The sequence below is a fragment of the Geotrypetes seraphini genome, chromosome 3, assembly GCF_902459505.1.
Source record: "Geotrypetes seraphini chromosome 3, aGeoSer1.1, whole genome shotgun sequence".
Classification (NCBI taxonomy): domain Eukaryota; kingdom Metazoa; phylum Chordata; class Amphibia; order Gymnophiona; family Dermophiidae; genus Geotrypetes; species Geotrypetes seraphini.
In genome coordinates, this window is record NC_047086.1 from 284911500 (window position 1) to 284928186 (window position 16687).

Here is a 16687-nt window from a genome sequence, read left to right on the forward strand (position 1 = left end):
TATAGGTTTCTACCACAGCCCGGAATGCTAAATGCTCCAATGCTCATAGAATTCCTATGAGCAATGGAGCATTTAGTACCCTGGGCCATGGTTGAAACCTCTACTGCGGCTTAGTAAAAGAGGGCCTTATTTCCTGATAAACCAGCTGTTAATGAGGCAAACATATGCTTTGAGGCAGTGACTGGTCTAGTTGAGGGTGACAGGACAAAAGCGCGCGAGACATCAGCGTGCCGACATTGCAGCGCAGACAATTTGGTGCAAGACACCAGCGCGCCGGTGAAAAACTTACTTTTAAAGAGCTCCGACATGGGGTGTGAGTGGGGACCCCCCCCACACACTTTACTTCATACTCTTCGTGCTGCTGTTGGGAGGGGTGGGGGGGTGAAACCTCCCACATTATAGAGAAAACTTAACTTTTTCCCCCCAAAGTTTGCTCTATAATTGAGGGTTCTAACCCCCCCAAAACCCCGCCCCCCAACGGCAGCGTGAAGAGTATGAAGTAAACTGGGGGGGGTTCCCCACTCACACCCCGCGTCGGAGCTCTTTAAAAGTAAGTTTTTCGCTGGCACACTGGTATCTTGCGCCGAATTGTCTGCACTGCAATGTCGGCGCGCTGATGTCTCACACGCGAATGACTATGAACCCTAGTTGAGGAAAAATGACCTTAAATTGAATATCAATAAGGGCTTATTTTCAAAGCACTTAGTCATACAACATACCATAGGTTGTATGTCTATGTGCTTTGAAAATGAGACCCTGTATCAATTGATATAGGTAAACGGCAGATTGGTACAAGATTTCATGTGAGTAGTAAAAGTCTTGGAAGAATTTATTTTCTGTGTTGGTTTTAAACATTTTTTTCTGATACCTATTTACTCATTTATGTTTGAGTTGTGAATTGCCTAGGACTAATACACAGCTTACAATTTTAAATAAATGTGTCTGGTTCTTAAAACCTTATTAGTCATTCACACTACTCCCTCTTAACCATAGAACTTCTTGAGATTTGAGACTCCAAGTAGTAACATACAGCCTGTTTTACAAAGCCGCACAGCAACAGCCCCGAAGCCCTTTAAATCTCTATGGGCTTCGGGGCCGTTACCGTGCGGCTTTGTAAAACAGGCCCATAGTTTATTCAAAGATCCAGAATTGCTGGAAGATAGTAATTTGGTGGGCTTTTATCCAGGGCAGTGGGCTCGGTCAGTAAAAATGTACCAACTCCAGCTTCAAGATAAAAATTTACAGGATTAGACTATATGGTACAGTATACCTTTTGTTCAGGTTCTTTGTTCAGATTTCAAATAAATATGTATCATAGTCTATTAGTCCTAATTTTGTACATAAATATCTACTACTAATCATTTCTATAGTACCATATATACTCGAATATAAACCGAGATTTTTGGCCCAAAAATGGGTTCTCAATTTATATTTGGCCCAGTGCTCACCCACCCCCCTCCCGGAATTGTTGGCCTCCCCTGGGCTGCCAGGCTGTACCTTGTCCATTGTACCTCTTTTCTGCTGATATCCTGCATGCTGCCTTGCCTTCCGTGTGACCCGCATTCCTGGAATCCCTAGTGGTCCAGAGGTATAGCAGGCAGGAGCAAGCTTTCCGTGCTCCTACCCCGCTGCTGTGAGTTCTGGTGGTTAGGTGTACCAAGCAGGAGCGCACTTCCTGAATGGCTATGGCGAATCTCACGAGAATTTGTGGGAGCAATTCAGGAAGCCTCTCAGCGCTAGGCAGCAGCACGGCAAGTGTGCTCCTGCTCAGTACAGCTGAACTGCCAGAACTCGCAGCAGCAGGGCAGGAGCACAGAAAGCTTACTTCTGCCCACTACACCTCTGAACCACCAGGAATTCCATGTATGTGGGTCATACGGAAGGTGCGGCGGCATGCAGGATATGGGCAGGGAGGGAAGGGGGCTGGGTGCAGTGCCTGGCAGGGAGGGGGCTGGATGTAGAGCCTGGTAGGACACTTGAATATTAAACTGCCCATCTTATATTCAAGTCAACCATTTTTCCTCCTTTTAGGGGGGGGGGAATGGGGGTCCCGACTTATATTCGAGTATGGTATATGGTATTACTGGATGTATGCGCAGCACTGTACACATATATTCAGGTACTTTTTCTATCCCTAGTGGACTCGTACAATTTAAGTTTTTGTACATTGGGCAATGGAAGATTAAACTTACCTAGGGTCACAAGGAGCTGCAGTGGGAATTGTTCCTCAGGATTGCATTCTGCTGCACTAACCATTGGAATACTCTTCCATGCCTTCTTTTTTTTTTTTACAATTAAGGGCTCCTTTTACAAAGCCACAGTAGTGATTCTTGCTTGGCAAGTTCAGCATGTCCATTCAATTCCTATGGGCTTCATCGCATTTGCTGAGCTGGGAATCGCTACTGTAGCTTTATAAAAGCAGCCCTTTATTTTATTTTATTATTCAATTTTCTATACCGTTCTCTCAGGGGAACTTAGCCCTAAATTTCTCTACATAGTAAGGAAAGGGAAAAAGAATGGGATTTGATATACCGCCTTTCTGTGGTTACAATCAAAGTGATTTACTATTATATACAGGTATTTATTTTGTATCTAGGACATAGAGGGTTAAGTGACTTGCCGAGAATCACAAGCGACTGCAGTGGAAATTCAGCCCAGGAGTCAGAATTGAACAATAAAAAAATAGAAGAGTTGAAGGTTGGTAGGGTTACTATATTCTCCCAAATAAAAAAGAGAACGCATGGCCTTGCCCCCACCCCCCCCCCCAAACTGAGCCACACAACCTCGTCTTCTGTCCTCTCCCCTCCTCTCTCCCTCTCCCCGTGGAATGGGTACCTTGTGGCAGCAGGAATCACCCAAAGGAGGGAGCCATGTCAGTCACAGTCCCGCCATGGGTACTGGTGGTCCAGGGGCAGGAACTCCTGTTGAGAACCGCTCAGGGAAGAGAAGAAAAGAACCTAGAAAAATTTAAATCAAAACTAAAAAGTTTCTTGTCTAGAGACGCCTTTAATTAATTAGCCTTTTAAACTGAGTTACTATTCCCATTTGAAGTAGGCAAGTACTGATCTAATATAACATAACTCCTATTGTTTTATCCCTATTTGTTCTCTTTCCTATATGAAATTGTAGTTCTTCCCCGATTTTCCGATGAAATGTACCTGTCTATCCCTATACTGTATGTCTCCCTCTTTTAAAAATGTTTATTGTTCATCGCTTTGCAATCTTTGAAAAAAGCAATTTTATCAAATACGAAATAAACTTGAAACTTGACAGGAAAGACCCCGACTGCCTGAGTTCGCGGCAACATCAGGAGGGCCTCTGACAATGCACAAACGCAATGACATCACACTAGGGTTGTCCAGAAAAACCTAAAGTTGGAAAAAACTGTGCGATTTGAAGTTTTTCCCCATGAATTTGATTGTGCTTAATCAGAAAAAAAAAATTTAAGCCCATTTTGGGGTCGCTCAAAGCCATTGATTACATATAGCTCCATTTCTCTTAAAATTTGCTATTATTTTTGCTTAATGGAGCAAATTTCTTGGTATTATAGCTTGAGAGGCTCACAATCCAACTATGGTACCTGGGGCAATAGAGGGTTAGTTGACTTGCCTAGGGTCACAAGGAGTGAGTGGCAATGGGCTTGAACCACTCTTATTTTAAAAAATTGAAATAGTGCCAATTTGGTATCTTAAGAAGCAAGCACAACACACTATCATTCTGAAGGACCCACTTTGATTTCCAAGTTGCATCTTCCATTCCCTGAGTCAGCTAGGGCTGAGGATGCTGTGAAGGCAGTGTTTATAGTACCCAAGAGGGAGGGAGTTATGGTCATTGAAGGCTGACATGATTGAATTCGGAGCTTTTGATTGCAAGAGTCTAGTAGGATTCCTGGTGCACTGCTCCTAGCCCAGCACAGTTCTGCAGTGACCAGACTAGGTAAAATAGGAGACGAGTCAGATATAAATTAGCGAATTGCTATTTAATTGGTATTACTACTCCTATCATCATTGGCAGAAAATTTTAAACAGTGAGGCCCAAAACAGGGAGCAGACAGGAATAGACTTAGTAAATAAAGACAGGTTGTTCATCCTCTCCAAGGTAGAGAGAACGAGAGGGCACTCTCTAAAGTTAAAAGGGGATAGATTCCGTACAAATGTAAGGAAGTTCTTCACCCAGAGAGTGGTAGAAATCTGGAATGCTCTTCCGGAGGTTGTTATAGGGGAAAACACCCTCCAGGGATTCATGACAAAGTTAGGCAAGTTCCTGCTGAACCAGAACGTACGCAGGTAAAGCTAGACTCAGTTAGGGCACTGATCTTTGACCTAAGGGCTGCTGCGTGAGTGGACTGCTGGGCACAATGGACCACTGGTCTGTCCCAGCAGCGGCAATTCTTATGTTCTTATAGACAATGCCCTACAAGGAAACAAAGCTACAGCATTGTCTATGTGAAAGTGTTATTTATTTTGCTATTTGATTTTTACTATATATGTTATTTTAGAGAAGAGATAAGAGCCAGATAGGCCACCCACTGTGCCCAGCTATTCCCTTCTCTGCTGCTGTAGCTCAGGCTATCTCTTAGCTGCTAGCCATTCAAGCTTGACCACTCGCACCGCTCTAGGTCTGACCCTTCATTGCCCTTATTGCTTCCTATTTAATAATGGTATCTCTAAACTGTTATCCATACAAACCTGATGCTTTGATAGATGTCATGCTGCGTCAAACTCTGGGGTTGATTGTGTTCTGCTTTTTCCTGTGCAGAGGAGCATGCAATTCTCTGTACTCTGTTAATCCCCATTTCTTTTACCATGTCTTGAACCCATTCCATCGCTGTCTTCTTTTGCAGGCCATTCCAAGCATCTACTGGCATCCCCATGAAGAAATATTTCCATGTATTTTTTTCTGAGCCTTCCCCAGCCCAGCTTTGTATCATGATACCTAATTCTTGAATTTGATGTGGAAAATTGTATCTTCCTGTACTTTACTGAAGCCCATCTTAGTTCCTTTTTCCTTCCATTATGTCTGTAATTTATGTATGAAACAGTTTTCATAAATACAAGGATCTCCTTTGGTATCTAATCATATAAATCTCTCTGCTGTTTCATGTATTTTCCACAGTTAATTAAAAAAATGAACTTCAGAAACATTCCTCGGTTGGAGAACCTGGTCCAATTCCACAGTGCATGTTGCCAGTTTCACAGGCCCTGCTGCAGTAAAGCCCCCAGGACACAGGGAAAGCTTTTGCCCTCATCTTCGTACTCCAGAAGAGCTGCTCAATTGGGCCTGTTGCATTGGCAACGGGACACATTCATCAGTGCAGCGCTCTTACAGTATCGGCTGCTGGCCACAAAACAGGTACTCGCCAACTGTACAAAGAACTGCAGTGTACCAGGTAGAGCTGGGTTCTTGCCCAGAAATAGCTAAGAAGAAGAAAAAAAAAATTAAATTGAATCAGTTTGGGCAGACAGGATGGACCATTCAGGTCTTTATCTGCTGTCATCTACTATGTGCTCTCTGCCATCAGTCGGGACAGGCATTGCTGGGTAAAGTTGCCTGTGACTGAGATGGACTTTTTGGAAATGTGGAGAGGAATTATTTTGGTTTGTTAAAGGTTTACACAAATATAAATGAGAGCCTGTAGGGCTTATTAGAAAGAGCAGGGGTGAACATCCGCAGTCCTTGAAGGCCACAACTCAATTGGGTTTTCAAGATTTGCACAATGAATATGCATGAGATGATTTGCTTCCATTGTATGCAAATAGATCACATTCATATTCATTGTGGCAATCTTGAAAATCTGACTAGGTTGTGGCGTAACCTTAAAGACATTGTTGCCGACCCCTGACATTTTGGTCCCGATTCTGCAAAATGCGTCTAAAGTTAGGCACCGTTTAATAATAATAAATTTATTCTTTTATACTGCCATTACCCAAGAGTTCTAGGTAGGTACCTACGTTAGGTGTCCTTTGTAGAATTGCGCTCAGCAGAGTTCAGCACTGTTTAGGCTTCTAACTTTTTAGGTGTCCTTTAGAGCAGTGTTTTTCAACCTTTTTTTGGGCAAAGGCACACTTGTTTCATGAAAAAAATCACGAGGCACACCACCATTAGAAAATGTTAAAAAATTTAACTCTGTGCCTATATTGACTATATATAAAGTAATTCTCTTGAATAGGAATCAAGTAAACACAAAGAAAGTATTTTATAATTACTTTATTATGAAATATTAAGTAAACAGAATAGTGAAAAATTATAAAATACTTTATTCAGTGCGAAACCTGGGCCTGTTTGGCTGAATACAAAGCTGATATTCTGGCTGGAATCAAAGAAAGACACACACGTAGCTCTTCGTCAACAGTCTCTCTCTGTATTTGGTTTTTATAGCACACAAAAATAGACAAATATACCCTCCATCCTTTTTACTAAACCACAATAGCAGTTTTTAGCGCAGGGAGCTGCGCTGAATGCCCAGCTCTGCTCTTGACGCTCATAGGCTCCCTGCACTAAAAACCACTATTGCGGTTTAGTAAAAGGTGACCATATTGTAAAATATAGACAGCAGATATAAATTCAGAACTGTGCATAGTAAGTGAAGGGAAGTTTTCATCTCTGGGAATTTACCCAGTTAACTATTAAGTTATTTGGGCAAATTCCTTTGAAAACTGTGGTAATACTGCCTCCACTTTGCTAAATTTAAAATAAAATCATTTTTTCTACCTTGTCTGGTGATTTCTGGTTGCACTTTCTTCTTCTGACTGTGCATCCAATCTTTCTTCCCTTCTATCAGCCTGTATGCTTTCTCTCCTCCACACCTCATTCCCTCCCCCAACTTTTTCTTCCTCTCTCCCTGACCTTTCTTTCTTTTTTTCTGTTTCTCTTCTTTCCTTCTGTTTCCCTGCCTGCCCCCTTTCTTTCTTTCTCCCTGCCGTTCCCCAAGCCACTGCCACTGCCATCGGGGAACAGGACCCACCAATGGATAACAGGCCCCAAAGCCGACGCCGACGCATGCTCTCCCTGACGTCAATTCTGCAATCGGAGAGGAAGTTCCGCCCAGCCAGGCAGCGATTGGCTGGCCCGAACTTCCTCTCCGTCTGCAGAATTGACGTTGGGGAGAAGAAGACTTATCGGCTCGATAGATTAGATCGCCAAGACAAAGTGAGTCCTGGGTGATCGACTCACTTTGCCTTGGCGAGCTACTGGCGCCCCTGCCTCGGGCCCCCTGTCAGCTCCGGGCCCCTGAATGCAGGACTGGTAGTACTGCCCTGATGGCGGCCCTGCGGCACACCAGGCAACATCTCGCGGCACACTAGTGTGCCGCGGAACAGCGGTTGAAAAACACTGCTTTAGAGAATCAGGTTTTAGGTGAAATTTAGACGTCCAAACAATGTCCTTAATGTTATAATATTTCATTATTATGTTATTAGAATGGCGATTTTATGCTGTTTTTCATTATAATTGTAATACTAAGATTTGGATCTGTTTAATGCTTTTATTTATTTCTCTTCCATCAGACAGAGTAACTGGGGTTCAAATCAGCAACATTAGGATAGAAGGGTATAGGTTTAACCAGTGTGCTACAGAGTGAGCTTGCACACTGCATAGCAATTGTAAAACTGGGTCTTATAGGCATTGTAAGGAAGTCTGCTTTTGAGCACAGTTTAGGCTTCAGATAGACCTGAGTTCTATGGACGGAACTTAGGCACTCTTTGGACGTTCTTCCAGAACTTAGGCACAGTTTGGTTATCCTTAATGCGATCTGCTAAATAGCTCTCTGGGTTTTCAGTTTTGCTTTATTAAGCTCAAAATACATTTAATAAGGCACCACATAAACGGGGCACATCAAAACAGATATATTGCATGTAAAACCTATTTTTGTGGACAAACAGCAATGCTATTTGCTAATTAGAAAAAAAGATCCATTAACTGAAGCACAGCACATGAAAACTCTGCTTTAGTTTTCTTGCTAAAAAGCTACCCTTTCTTTTCTGACTAAACAGTGCTCTAATCAGCTCATGCTTAAAAGCAAAGAAAGAACATGACACAAATATATAGATTGCATGCGTAAGTTCATTTGCAAAAGCTTAAGAACAGAAAAAAACAGATACGGCTTCTACTTCATTGCAAATGGAGGTTTGCAGCTGTACAGTGGTGACCTCATTGTGAGATCATAAGAACATAAGAACTGCCATCTCCGGATCAGACCTTCGGTCCATCAAGTCCGGCAATCCGCACACGCGGAGGCCCTGCCAGGTGTACACCTGTCGTAATTTATGGTCCACCATATCCTTATATGCCTCTCTTAAGGAGATATGTATCTAGTTTGCTCTTGAAGCCTAGGACGGTCGATTCCGCAATAATCTCATCTGGGAGGGCATTCCAGGTGTCAACCACTCTCTGAGTGAAGCAGAACTTCCTGAACCTGTCCCTCCTTAGCTTCATTACATGTCCTCTAGTCCGTGTCAAATTGGACAATGTAAATAATCTTCTCTGCTCTATTTTGTCGATTCCTTTCAGTATTTTGAAGGTCTCGATCATATCCCCACGCAGTCTCCTTTTCTCAAGGGAGAACAATCCTAGTGTTATAAGTCTGTCCTCGTATTCCAGTTTCTCCATACCCTTCACCAGTTTTGTTGCTCATCTCTGCACTCTCTCCAGCAGTTTTATATCCTTCTTTAGGTAGGGAGACCAATGTTGGATGCAGTATTCCAAGTGTGGTCTGACCATTGCCCTATAAAGCGGCATTATAACTTCTCCGATCTACTCGAGATTCCTTTCTTTATCATGCCCAACATTCTATTTGCCTTCTTTGCCGTTGCCGCGCATTGTGCCGACGGCTTCAGGGTCCTATCTATCAGTACACCCAGGTCCTTTTCTTGTTCACTCTTCCCCAGAGTTGCACCTGACATTGTATACTCGTTTTCCTTATTCTTATTGCCTAAATGCATTACCTTGCATTTCTCCACATTGAACTTCATCTACCATTTCTCCGCCCATGTTTCTAACCGACACAAGTCGCTCTGGAGTTTCTCTCTATCCTCCTGCGATCTGATCACCCGGCATAGTTTTGTATTGTCTGCAAACTTGATGATCTCACTGGATGTTCCTTCCTCCAGGTCATTGATATAAATATTAAAAAGGATCGGCCCAAGTACCGAGCCCTGGGGTACACCACTAGTCACTTTCTCCCAGTCGGAGAACTTCCCATTTATGCCCACTCTCTGCTTTCGGTTTTCCAGCCATTTGCCTATCCATCTTTGTATATCCCCCTCTATGCCATGGCTTTGTAGTTTCCTGAGAAGTCTTTCGTGTGGAACTTTGTCGAATGCTTTCTGGAAGTCCAAGTATATTATGTCCACCGGCTTCCCACTATCAATTTGCTCATTCACGGTCTCAAAAAATTGGAGTAAATTCGTCAAACATGATTTCCCTTTCCTGAATCCATGTTGACTGGGTTTCATCAAGTCGTGTGCATCCAAGTGCTGGACCATGCTATCCTTGATCAGTGCTTCAACCATCTTGCCGGGGACAGACGTAAGACTCACAGGTCTATAGTTGCCCGGTTCCCCTCTCGATCCTTTTTTGAAAATTGGGGTGACGTTCGCTATCCTCCAGTCGTCCGGTATATGTCCAGTTCCGATTGTCAGGTTTGCAAGTTTTTGCAATAACTCTCCGATTTCAACCTTCAATTCCTTTAAGACTCTCGGGTGAATTCCATCTGGTCCAGGGGATTTGTCACTTTTAAGTTTGTCGATCTGATAGTATATCTGGTCTAAGTCCACTTCAACTGTGGTGAGGCTGTCTTCTATTTCTCCTGCAAACACTTTCTCCGCTTCAGGTATTGTTGAGGTGTCCTCCTTCGTAAAGACGGACGCAAAGAAGGAATTTAGTTTGTCTGCGATTTGTTTATCTTCCTTGATGTACCCTTTTCTTCCCTGGTCGTCCAAGGGTCCCACTGCCTCTTTTGCAGGTTTTTTCCCTTTCACGTATCTAAAGAAGGGCTTGAAGTTTTTGGCCTCCTGGGCTATTTTTTCCTCATATTCCTGTTTTGCATCCCTCACCGCCTTGTGACATTTCTTTTGATCATCTTTATGTTTGTTCCAGGCTTCGGTTGTCTTTATGTATTTCCATTTTTTGAAAGAGTCCTTCTTTTCTTTTATGGCTTCCTTCACCTGTTGGGTAAGCCATGCCTGTTCTCTTTTGCTCTTTGATCTCCGATCTTTGGAAATCCTCGGAATGTAGAGATCTTGTGCTTCTGTGATAGTATTTTTCAGTAGGGACCATGCCTGATCTACCGTTTCAAGTTTGTCCACCTTCTTTTCGAGTCGTTTTTCTACCATGGCTCTCATGCGATCGTATTTACCCTTTTTAAAGTTCAAGGTGGTGGTTAAGGTTTTGGCATGTTTCCCTTTCCCGATGTCAAGTTTAAAGTTGATTACATTGTGATCACTCGTTCCCAGTGGAACCATGACGTCCACTTCTGTTATCGGTCCCGTGAGGCCATTTAGGACCAAGTCCAAGGTGGCGTTGCCTCTTGTCGGCTCAAGGTGCATCTGCAAGGTAGAATGCCACAATTAAAATATGTGCTGGGGAGCTGGTTGGGATTTGAACTTATGACCTGTGGAAGAGGAGCACAGGACTTTTACTTATTGAGCAATAGCAGCTTCCAGGCAAGTGTCTCTGACTGCCCTGTGATATGATTGCTTAGCAGATCTCTAAGCTATCATATCACAGGGCAGACACCTACTTGGAAGCTGCTATAGCTCAATAAGTAAAAGTACTAGTCATGTTTTGCTTACTAGGCCTTGATTTACGTTTTCTGTAGTCTTATTTTACGCAGCCCTGGGGAGAGGGGGATACCATGTATTTGCACTGATTTCATCTTGTACCGGTTGGAAACTCTTGTTCTTCTGCTAGTTTTGCTTTGGTACAAAATTGTTGCACTTGTTTGTATTTTTTGACAAAATTTAATAAATATGATTTAAAAAGAAAACCCCAAAAAACAGAACAGGTAGATTTTAAAGGACACCTGGTCTACTGCGGTCTATACAGCAATTTTGCTATCTCAATGCCTGTCTCTCCTGTTTTGATGATCTCTTTTAAAGATATCTTGTTCCGAACCATGCTTTTTTGAAAGACTGTTAGCATTCCTCCATTTCTAGTTTAAAAGCTGCTCTAGCTCCTTTTTAAATGTTGACACTTACAGTCTGGTTCCACCATGCTTAAAGTAGATCCCATTTTTGTGGAACAGTCTTCCCCTTCCACAGAATATTGCCCAGTTTCTACTAAATCTAAAACCCTCCTCCCTGCACCATTGCTTTATTCATACATTGAGATTTCTGGAGCTCTTCCTGTCTCTTGGGTCCTGCGTGTAGAACGGGAAAGCACTTCTCAAAATGTTATCTTGGAGATTCTGGATTTTAGCTTCCTCCCTAAAGCCTAAATTTGACTTCCAGGAAACTTCTACATTTTCCTATGCCATTTGTACCCACATGTACCAAGACAGAGAAGGTTCCTCCCCATTACTGTCTAAAATCGTATCTAGGGTGACACATGAAGTCCCACCACCTTCTCACCAGTGTATGTTCATAAAATCATGTTTTTGAGTGAGATTCTTTAAAATGTCCTTTCCAGGTTATTCAGTAGTCAAGCTTTGCTCTTTTCAGAGTGATGCCTTACTAGAGCTCCTGAAGGGAATCAGTGCTGATATATTTAGATTTGTGGGGATCTGGTTTGCCTCTTACCACAGCAGTGGAACTGGAGACAACTTTTCCTTGGAAGACTAAGTGGCGCAGCTTTCAAGAACTGGAAACACAAATACGGAAATCAGATTAAAAAAAGAACATTCCTATTTTTTTTTCTTTTTTTACCTACAGAATTCTCTAAACGTGTTTGGTTGCTAGCTCTGCTGCTTTCTTAACTTCTTCCTGCAATGGCAGTGAATGGTACGGCCAGAGTATTGTTACTGACTGTTTTCCAATGTCGCCATATGCTTCCATTTTGTTTCAGGAACTGCAGCTCTGGCATTCTGTACAGTAATATTCAACAAAAGAAGATTAATATTTTCTACCTATTTTGTCATCACATTTCCTATTTTGATTCTCTGCATTGTGTGTTTTGACTTTTTACAGGGAAAAGGACCAAAGACCCAGAAATTATCTCCAATAAAACCTAAGCAGGAAAAACAGGAAGTAGAAATATGGCACAAAATGACAGTGGCAGACCTTGCAAATGCTATGGATAAGGGACCGTAGGTAGGTAGGTCCTGTTGCTTCCTAGCCGCACCTATCACTGGATTAACTTGGATACTCCATTGAAGGCAGAAGGCATTTTCCTTCGTTTATCATGTGGATTCACCACCCCAGCAAAAAACTGCACTGCTTCAGCCAGGCAAGTTGCTGAGGCAGAATTCTTTGTTGGTCGGAGTTACAGGGACCCTGATAAGAATCCTGAAACCTTCCTAATTCAGGTTTCTGTCACTTCTCCTGGGGTATCTTGCTAATCAGAGACTGTGCTACTTCACCTGTACTGATAATGGGTCTGGGCAGGGGACTTTGTCACTTTTTTCACTAATAGGCTGGTTACACAGAAGATGTAAATGCGTGAAATTTGCAGGCCTGGGAAGAAGTACAGTGGTACCTTGGATTACGAGCATAATCCGTTCCAGGGAGCATGCTCGTAATCCAAAATGCTCATTTATCAAAGCAAAGTTCCCCATAGAAAATAGTGGCAATACCGACGATTCATTCCAGAACCCTGGGGTCTGTACCTGTCGGGTGTGCCAGGTGCTGCAGCGCCGTCTCCTCCGTCCATCATCCGAAGAAGAAACCCCACAGTGCCACTTTGGGGGGAATGCCTCTAATGTCTGCCAGCCACCGGAAAAACCCCGCAGTGCCACTTCAGAGGGCTGCCTTCTCCATCTGCCGGCCAGCCCTCCACATCGGATTGCTCCCGGATGCTGGAGAGCCCCCACCCGAGCCCACACAGCCGAGCGCCGCCCCCCCCCCCACACGACACGCCACAACGCCGATGATTGACGCTGTGCGTATCAACACGCAAAGCGCAGGCGGGACGGCAAGCCCGGCCGCGCAGGCCCCAGACAGGTCCTCCAACCTGCGGAAGACACCCGACGTGGAAGGCTGGACGGAAGAGGAATCCCCACAAAGCGGCGCTTTCCTGGGCTGTAAGTGCTCGTTTATCGGGGCAGTGCTCGTTTGCGAGTCAAAAGTTTGCTGAGTGTTTTGCTCGTCTTGCAAAACACTTGCAAACCGGGTTACTCGCAAACCGAGGTTCCACTGTATATTCTGCACATAGTTATATTCTGCAGGAAGCTTTGGATTTTTCTTCCAAACTTTTGTGCTCATATAAACAGAACAAATGGGCTACCTTGCAGGGAATTGTCTTTTTTTTCAGTTTGCTAGTCATCTCTTTCATCCATAACTGTATGTCCTATTTTCATTATAATTGAGCCATGAAGATGGGTCATGATCCTTGTCCCCCCAGCATAAGTGCGTACTTGAGCAGGGCTCCTATACTACTTAGATCTTGGGTCACATTTTGCCACTTAATAGAAATGTCCTTATTCTGCAGTGCACTCTTTTTCGTTGTCCCTATGTCTCCTTGCTGCTCTTTTGACTTCATTTTTTAGCTTGTCCAGGAGCATAAATACAGCTACCTATTTGGCCTTCTTCCTTTCCTAAGAGTGCATAGCTCACTACACCCATGATAGTTTGCAATTATTCAAAGACGGGACCGTTCACTGTACTTTCCTTCTTGGTTCTGATCTGAATCTGAACTGCTTGAGGTGAAATTGTGATAGATCAAGAGGACCAGACTCCTGAATAAGAGCTGCACGGGAACGGGGACGACGGGAAATCCCCCTTCGGGGTCGCAGGGATCCCGTGGGGGACGCCCCTTAGGGTCGTGGGGAGATCCCGTGGGGGACACCCCCTAGGGGTCGCGGGGATCCCGTGGGGGACGCCTATCGAGGGTCACGGGGTTGGATGCGAGGCTCATCTTCTCCCTACCTGCCCTGCTGCAGCACATAGCCGATCGGAATGGAAGTCTTCCATGATGTCAGCGCTGACGTCAGAGGGAGGGGCTTAAGCAAAGCCCTCCCTCCAACGTCAGCGCTGACATCATGGAAGACATCCGTTCCAATCGCTGTGTGCTGCGAGTCCACAGTGGTGTACCAAGGGTGGGGGGCGGGGAGGGGCTGTCCACTCCCGGGTGCAGCCATAGGGGGGGGGGTGCATAGCCCGGCCAGGTCCCCTTACCTTTGTGGTGCTTCCTCCGACTGACCAACAACAGGGCCCGGTCCGACAAACCTCCCTGCCCTGGTAGCCGCGAATCTAAATTACTTTCTTACAGCAGCTTCAATATTCCAGCTGCTGTAAGAAGGTAATTTAGATTCGCAGCTACAGGACAGGGAGGTTTGTCGGACCGGGCCTGTTCTGTTGTCAGTCAGGGCGGGGAAGCGCCACAAAGGTAAGGGGGCAGGGAGGGAGGAAAGGTGGAGTGGAGAGGAAAAGACGCTTAAGGTAAAACTGAGGGGGGAGAAGGATGCTGAAAAGCACTGGGGAAGACAAAGGGGTGGGAGAAGGAACGCTGAAAGGACATGGGGAAAGATGGGGGGGGAGAAGGACGCTGAAAGGACATGGGGGAAGACAGGGATGGAGAAGGACGCTGAAAGCACATGGGGACGACAAAGGGGTGGAGAAGGATGCTGAAAGGACATGGGGAAGACGGGGGGAGGGATGCTGAAAGGACATGGGGGAAGACGGGGGTGGAGAAGGACGCTGAAGGGACATGGGGAAGTACGGGGGGGGAGAAGGACGCTGAAGAGGACATGGGGAAGACAGAGGGGGAGAAGGACGCTGAAAGCACATGGGGAAGACAAAGGGGTGAAGAAGGACACTGAAAGGGACATGGAGAAGACAGAGGGTGGAGAAGGACACTGAAAGCACATGGGGAAGACAGGGATGGAGAAGGACGCTGAAAGCACATGGGGAAGACAAAGGGGTGGAGAAGGATGCTGAAAGGACATGGGGGAAGACGGGGGGAGGATGCTGAAAGGACATGGGGAAGACGGGGGGGAGAAGGACGCTGAAAGGGACATGGGGGAAGAGACGGGGGGGAGAAGGACGCTGAATAGGACATGGGGAAAGACAGAGGGGGAGAAGGACGCTGAAAGGACATGGGGAAGACGGAGGGGGGGAGAAGGACGCTGAAAGGACAATGGGGATGTACGGAGGGGAGAAGGGATTGCTGAAATGACATGGGGAAGACGGGGGGGAGAAGGATGCTGAAAGCACATGGGGAAGACAGGGGGGGAGAAGGACACTGAAAGCACATGGGGAAGGACAGAGGGGGGGAGAAGGACACTGAAAGCACATGGGGGAAGACAGAGGGGGGGGAGAAGGACACTGAAAGGACATGGGGAAGACAGGGATGGAGAAGGACGCTGAAAGCACATGGGGAAGACAAAGGGGTGGAGAAGGATGCTGAAAGGACATGGGGAAGACGGGGGGAGGATGCTGAAAGGACATGGGGAAGACGGGGGGGGGAGAAGGACGCTGAAGGGACATGGGGAAGACGGGGGGGAGAAGGACGCTGAAGGGACATGGGGAAGACAGAGGGGGAGAAGGACGCTGAAAGGACATGGGGAAGACGGAGGGGGAGAAGGACGCTGAAGGGACATGGGGAGGACGGAGGGGGAGAAGGATGCTGAAATGACATGGGGAAGACGGGGGAAGAAGGATGCTGAAAGCACATGGGGAAGACAGGGGGGGAGAAGGACACTGAAAGCACATGGGGAAGACAGAGGGGGGGAGAATGACACTGAAAGCACATGGGGAAGACAGAGGGGGGGAGAAGGACACTGAAAGCACATGGGGAAGATGGAGGGGAGAAGGACGCTGAAAGGAAATGGGGAAGAGAGAGTGGGGAGAAGACACTGGCAGGAAAGAAGACAGAGATGCCAGACTATGGGAGGAGCGGAGGGAAGAAGATGGGTGCCAGACCAATTTAGAAGGGGGGAGAAAGGGAAAGGCACAGTAACAGAGCAAATGGAAGATGCGGAGAAAAGAGAGATAGTGGATGGAAGGAATTGAATGAGAACATGAGGAAAGCAGAAACCAGGCATCAAAGGTAGGAAAAATATTCTATTTCTTTTTTTTTTTTGCTTTAGGATAAAGTAGTTGTTGATAAAAATTTATAAACATTAGAGGCTCTGGTAGAAACCCATTTACAAAGTATGTATTCTTCCCAATTAATATTTCCAAATTAATAAAGTCTTTTTGCTTATTTGTAAATGGGTTTCTACCAGAGCCTTTAATTCAGTAGCATAATTAAATGAAATAACTATTTCTGTAGTTTATAGGGACGGGTGGGGACGGAGGGGATTCCTCACAGGATTGGGTGGGGATGGAGGGATTCCTCGCGGGGATGGGTGGGATTCCTCACGGGGACGGGTGGGACTTTGGCGGGGACGGGTGGGATTTCTGTCCCCGCGCAAATCTCTACTCCTGAACCCTTACTTAATGCCACAGTCTCACTTTCATTTACCATTACCTTTCTTTCCTTGGTACATCTCATCTCTCTTTTTTTTTTTTTCTTTTCACACTTTGCCTTTTTCTCCCCATCAGGACCAATACTTCCTTTAAGGACTTGGAAGGTAAATGCAAATTTTTTTTCA

The 16687-nt window shown here is 45.3% G+C and overlaps 1 protein-coding gene across 1 annotated transcript in view; it reads left to right on the forward strand.

Annotated features, from left to right (window-relative positions):
- MTIF2 (mitochondrial translational initiation factor 2) overlaps nt 1-16687 on the forward strand; it is a 117417-nt gene that overhangs the window by 6058 nt on the left and 94672 nt on the right. Inside the window, 2 exon segments of the mRNA XM_033936395.1 lie at nt 5116-5352; nt 12123-12249. Of these exon segments, the coding sequence (XP_033792286.1) occupies nt 5116-5352; nt 12123-12249 (364 nt within the window).